Consider the following 7,065-nt stretch of genomic DNA (forward strand, 5'->3'; position numbering starts at 1 on the left):
TTATGGGACTAAAACTCAATTTTTCTTGTCTATTATAATGGACTACCTAGACTACTATGATATTTATTATTTGTAACATTGAAAGATGTAGCAACCAATTAGATTTGATCCTCAGTCTATTCAAGATAACTCTCACCAACTACCAATTATCCTAGATTAACCAAAAAAAAATGAAGGATGTAATTTTGTACAAAGTTTTAACTATATTAGTTAAACTACTCCCCAATGAATGCATTCATACATGCAACATTATACATGTAATTTTCTTATTTTTATTAATGAAAATTGCACATTTTTCCTTGGTTAAACCAAAGAAAGAAAGATAAAGGAGAATAAATAAACAACAACAACAACAAAAGTATCATTTGTCCTTTGAATTCAATTTTGTGGCATTCTTAAAGCTTGTGAGTGAAATGAAAATGCCCCTCATCCAAATTATCCAAGGCCACACTCCTTAAGGTCATAAATAAATTATCATTTATCAAATGAATGCATTGCAATACATAAATATAGACAACTTGCATTATCATATATCTATAGATTAGTCAAACATGTGCATCAAATAACCAAATTGTCATGATCAATGTATATGTCTACAAGTACACACAAATACCATGCCCATAGCCTCATGGGTGAGTAGATCATGCCACCCATCCCAATAAATATTTGCATAAACAATGAGATCTTCATATCTTAATGTAATTTTATTATGTATCATAAAGATACAATTTCTCAATAATTATCAACATTTTATAATTTCTCAATAATTTTCAACAATATATTATAATTATAGTTATAATTAAATTATTTAAAATCACACATTTTTAAAAAGACCCTATTAAAAATTAAAAACATACAAAAATAAATCATAACATCTATTATTTAACATTTTTATTTTTAAAATTTATGTTTAATATATTATTTTAATATAAATAAATTAAATACAATTTTTTAAACTTACCAAGTCAACAAAATATAATCAAAAATTTACACATTTCTTTTAAATACAATTAAAACTTTCAGTTTGACAACACTACACCTTCATCATCCCAATATCTTGAACTAATACTTTTATACTTATTAAAACACTTTATCACCATTTATCCAACACCCTTGCACAATACAACCAAAATTTTAAAAATCTGTAAAGAACAAAAATATTTTGAAAATTCCATTACATTTTATTTAGAAAATAAAAAATACAATTAATTTGTTACTTTCAATTACCTTTAGAATTTTAAGAATCAATTGTTTATCAGTCATTTTGATCATTTCAATAGGAAATTAATTCGGCTGTCAAATCTTAAAGATCCATCCCTCTTTTCACGTCTGATTAATAGAAAATTATCACTCTCTTGCGCATCTAATTAAAAGAAAATTCAATGATAAGCAACTGCGCAAGTGCTGAACAAAACTTCTTAAAACTCCAATATACATATTGCAGAGCCTTTCAGAAAGGATCATGAAAAGACAATTGTATTACAAATATCATGCGGAGAGGAAAACTGGCATTGCATTCCATATATAATACACCTTACAGACTCCTTTAAGAATAAACACAGAAACAGTTGAATACAACTCCAAATAGAATTCAAAAACCCTCAACGAAATTAACTAAACACAAATGCCTCCAACCTTCGGGGTAAGAAAACAGGTTCTACACTTCCAGAACCGACGAGTTCATAATTTCTCAAAAAAGGAAACGCATTTGCAGAGTCACCATTACTGAGATTAAGAAAGATAATGAGTAACAGCCACCGGCTCTTTTCAGCCTCCGAAGCCATAGAGAGTTCGGCCCTGCCTCTTTAAGGAGTACACAACATCCATGGCTGTCACAGTCTTTCTTCTCGCATGCTCTGTGTAGGTCACTGCATCTTTAATTACATTCTCCAAAAAGATCTTAAGGACGCCTCTGGTCTCTTCATAGATGAGGCCACTGATACGCTTGACGCCTCCTCTCCTGGCGAGACGCCTGATTGCAGGCTTAGTAATTCCCTGAATGTTATCTCTGAGAACTTTCCTGTGCCTTTTGGCACCTCCCTTCCCCAAACCCTTGCCTCCCTTTCCACGCCCAGACATTTTTCTTCGTTCGACTATGCTGTAGCAAAATGACACAAAGATAAGTGAAGCAAAACGATGAAAAATAGAAGGGAGAGAGAAGAGAGTATATATAGGGATCTCTCTCACATTTCGCGGCTTCAATTCAAATTCTTCTCATCAACGGCTGAGACCTTTCGATCCGGTGCAGCCCTAACTTTTCCCTGTAGCCGTCGATGATATTTTATCAACGGCTGTTCACAAATCGACGAGGATTAAGGCTTTCCTCCTCGAGTTCGAACATTAATGATTATTTAAGCCCTAAAATTCGGGGGATTATTAATCCACTCGTAATATGTAAATGGGCAGATGTTTTTGGATAAATGTACATCGGACTTTGATATTTTGCACTATTTAATTTAAAGAGAAATCTTGTTATATCAAAGTTTCTACGAAATATTTATAATAAGATTATTTGGTATTTAAGTTTTATTATGATATCGGAATTCCTTAATTTTATTTGTATTTAATAAATTTATTTGGTAATTAAGGTTTATTATGATATTTGTGTTCATGGATTTTATTTGTACTTATTGCAGGTTGGAAAAATATATGCATTATATGTCATGTGACATTGTAGAGCTTATTTGTACCATTCTACGTATGTAATTTTTGCACAGTATTTTATTGTTATTACTTAAATCATATGTATAATTAAAGTTAAAGTATAATATGTATATTTAAAGTTAAAGTATAATTTGTATCTTTTAGTATGTTTTTAATTGTTTTAATTTTATGATTATGGTTTGAATTGGTTGAATGGTTAAGAATTTTTACCATAATTTTAGAATTAGATTATTATTATAATTATTGCATTATAATAATTCATATCCGGTCAAATTAAATTTTAGAATGAACTGTTTTGTTGGCGTGTTAACAAACCTCGGAGAGGTCACCACAAACTTCTGAGGCTCGCATCTTGGCATTGTTCTCACATATAACTTCTAGGGCTCACATTCAATTCTCACAAACTTCTGGCTCGCATCTTGGCACAGATCCAATCCTGTTTGCGGGTTGCGGTTCATCCAAGGCACGTGCTATCAACGGTTCAGTTTGTTGATATCAGGGGCACACATTCCTTATATTTTTCTAATATATATCTACTCATATATTTTCAAGTATGAATAATTCACCACAGCTACCAAAGATTACCAAAGGTAGACCTAGCACAGTTACTCTATAGAACCTTTATGAGTATATAGAGTCTTTAAAGAAACGTAGAGAAGAAAGAGAAGTCAAGGTACAAACAGAGTTAAAAGCCATGCTAGAAACTAAATTCACATCTCTTGAAAACAAGACCCAAAAACAAATAGAAAATAAAATAGAACTATTGGAGAATAAAATGGAGCCAATGGAGACTAGGTTGCAGGTTACAGAAAAACAAAACCAAGATACGAACTAAACATCCAAGCAAGGAGATGTTGATACTTTAGAGAGTCTTAAAATGAAGGACATGATTAAAGAACTAGAAGATAAATTTAATAGCCGCATCACCCTAAATAGTGTGGCAGATAAATAAGATATCAAACCAATTAAAGATGAAATGAAAAAATTGATAGAATTAGACCATGAGCGTAACAAAAGGGCCTTGAACCTTATAATCTTCAGTTTGAAAGAGGAGGTAGACAAGGATACTTTAGCCATAGCCCAGACAGAATTACATAATATAGTACAAATTGAAACAACGTGTCTCACAGAAGCAATAAGGTTGGGGAAATTAACTGAGAATAAAGGAACGTTGATCCGAATAAAGGTGAGCTCTACTGATCTTAAGTGTGACATACTTAGTAAAACCTCAAGTCTAAAAGGAACAAGAATATTTATAGATGAAGATCTCATTCCAGAAGATCAAGCAGAATTAAGAAATGATGGTCAAAAGGTAAAAGAAGCTAGGAAGGAAGGAAAATAGGCAATAATCAGAAATAGAAAAGTCGTTATTTGAGATAGAAACCAAAAAGATAGTAATAAATAGCAATTCAACATGCTCCAGATTCTTTCTTTTAATTGTTAGGGCTTTCCATGGAACAAAGGCCTCAAGCTAAGTTGGATCTCAAATGATGTTGATATTATTTTTCTTGTTGAAACTTGGGAGCGCGAAGAATCTAAAGTCCCTAACATAGATGGCTTTGCACTATGGTCTATCTGGAACAAGCGATCATCCCATAGAGGCATTGGGGGTATAGCTTGTTACATTAAGAAGAACATCTTCCCCCATGCTAAGATTTATAAAAACGACCCTTACAACCAATATTGTTGGATAGAGATTACTGACATTAATGATAAAAAGACCTATATAGCAATATGTTATTTTTCCCCCATCAATTCTAACTTCTATAAGAAAAAGAATCTAGAAAAAAAATAGCCCTTACAATGGATTAGAGAATCATACTTCTAGCCTAAGGAATGAAGGTAATATCCTATTAATGGGTGACTTTAATGCTCGAACTTCAATCAAGCAAGCTATTCTTCTAAGCAATCATTCCAACCCTAATCCTCTTTGGTTAGACAAAGACCTTACTCTGGCTAGCCGGTACAAAAGGAGCTCTGAAGACCTCAGGGAGAATTTGTTTGGGTCAGAGCTAGTCAAACTCTGTAGTGCTCAGGATCATAATTTGCAACGGTCTAAAGAAATGGCTCAATTCTAGCCAGATGACCTGCATCCACGGGCTTGGTAGCAGTGTGATAGACTATGTTATTTCCGATCTCCCTTTATACAACGAAATAATAAATTTTGACATCTTAAACGACCACGACCCTGACTCTGATCATAGGCCTTTACTTATAACTCTCAATTTTGTCATGCATAGAGATCCCATAGAAGATAATCCTTATAGCCAAAAGAAATTAATCTTTGATAGAAATAAAAACGATCTCTTTATGAAGGAATTAAAAACTAACTTGCTTCTTTTATCTAGTATAGACAACATATAAGACCTATATCATAATTTTACTACAACCTTCTCATATTCTATTAACAAGTTCTCATTTGAAGTTTCAAGTAATAAAAGAAATATCAAAACCAACCCATGGTATGAAAAAGATTGTAAAAGTGCGAGTAGGGCAATTAAGGAAGTTGTTGATGAACCTCTTAAAATTGGCAAGATAAAATATACAAAGCCCTAACTAAAAGAAAAGAAAAGAAAAAAGACAGTATATTCGTAAAAGACAAGATAATCTCTTACACCTCTCTAAGGTAGCTCCTAAGGAATTTTGGAGGGAGATTCTAACTAGGAAAACTAAAGACAATAATAAAATTGTTTTACACAACTGGAATTTCTATCTTAAAAAACTTTATGAATCTCCAAATGTCATGGATAACTTTGAAACCCTGCTCACAACGAAAGAAGTTTTCTCATTAGAAGACATTGATTTTGGGGTTAAACGCCTGGCAAATGGGAAAGCTAAGGATAATGAAGGTTACCAGGCAAAAATCTTAAAAATTGGAGGTCTTATCCTCATCCCCCACATCCACAAGCTTTTCAATCAGGTAGTCAAGCAAGGGTTCCCTAAACCATGGACTCAGAGTCTCATTATCCCTATTTTTAAAAGTGGGGATAGAAATAACCCCTCTAATTATAGGACAATTATGATCAACCCTCTCTTAGCCAAGTTATATGGTATTATTTTGGAAAAGAAGCTGAGTGTATGGCTTGAAAGTGAAGGTAAGCGGGCTAAAGGCCAAGCGGGTTTTAGAAGGCAACACTCAACAATGGACCACCTCGTTATGCTTAGGATCATTGTGGAGCAATGCCGCAATGATAAATCCAATCTCTTTTCTTGCTTTGTCGATTTTAGAAAGGCTTTCGATACAGTTCCTAGAAACAACCTATGGAACAGATTAGAAGAGCTAAAGGCTCCTTTCAAGTTGAGAGTTGCCGCTATAAGGTTATACGAGAATGTAATTGCCAAGTTAAAGATCAATGAGGGGTGGTCGAAAGATATTTAGTGTCATATCGGAGTTAAACAAGATTGCCCCCTCTCCCCTACCCTATTTGGCATTTACATCGACAAGCTATAAGGTTGTTTAGAGGAAGCAGGTTGTGTCGACACGATCTTAGCTGGGATAGTCATCATCCTTCTTCTCTATGTTGACGATATTGTTCTTCTCGCAAGGTGCCCATCTGATCTTGATAAGCAACTTAGACTTCTTAAGGATTTTTTCTCTACCATGGGTATGACTGTTAACACTGACAACACAAAAGTTATGATTATCAAATCCAAGGACACTTACGTTAATTTTATGTATGGCAATAGTAACTTGGAGGAAGTGTCGTCTTACAAGTGCCTAGGAATTGATATTCATCACAAGCTCAACTGGAACTATAGCATTGAGAAAAGGATTAATAAGGGGTGGAAAGCTTATTTTGGTTTTGAAAATAATTGTAAAACGACAAACCTCGTAATGTGGGATAGAAAGAAGTTCCTCTTTAAAACTTTAGTCATTCATGTTATCTTATATGGATGTGAGGTTTGGGGTTGCAGCATATCTAGAGAATCCTGGAGAAAGATTGAGCAAATCTAGAAGCGTTTTATAACGTATAACCTCAAAATTAAAAGCAATACACCCTATCCTATTATCCTTATAGAAGTGGGTATTTCCCCTATCGAGAACTTAGCTATAACTAGGCTTCTGTTGTCCAAGCACAAACTCAATAACATAGGAAACCATAGACTTCCTAAGCTAGGTTTAAATTCCAGCCAAAACCACCTAAGGCTCAAATGAGGTTGATATAAAGACACCAGGGCCTGGTTAAACCATTGGGAGATCGGCGAGAATGTTGCATTACAAAGCATTAATAACATTAAAAATATTGTTGCTTCTAAGTTCAAAGAAAAAATGTGGTGTGAGAAAGATTTAGCAGCTAGAATAAAATTAAGATATTATAAGGAGGTCATCAACCCCACCCTAGAAGATCAAAAGCATCTCTCTGTTTTAACTAGCTCAAAGAAGAAAATTAATATAGCCAA

General features: G+C 33.6%; 1 protein-coding gene across 1 annotated transcript; it reads right to left on the reverse strand.

The window, feature by feature from the left end:
- Positions 1–1,405: 1,405 nt before the first annotated feature.
- Positions 1,406–2,143, reverse strand: LOC149186202 (histone H4-like). The gene has a single exon (XM_089412586.1). It carries the CDS (start codon positions 2,077–2,079, stop codon positions 1,768–1,770), a length of 312 nt encoding a protein of 103 aa, XP_089268712.1. The 5' UTR covers positions 2,080–2,143; the 3' UTR covers positions 1,406–1,767.
- Between the last annotated feature and the right edge of the window lie 4,922 nt (positions 2,144–7,065).

The sequence above is a fragment of the Pinus tabuliformis genome, chromosome 3_1 (genome assembly GCF_031772625.1).
Source record: "Pinus tabuliformis cultivar Carrire ecotype Pingquan chromosome 3_1, CPIR1, whole genome shotgun sequence".
In the NCBI taxonomy this organism is placed as follows: Eukaryota; Viridiplantae; Streptophyta; class Pinopsida; order Pinales; family Pinaceae; genus Pinus; species Pinus tabuliformis.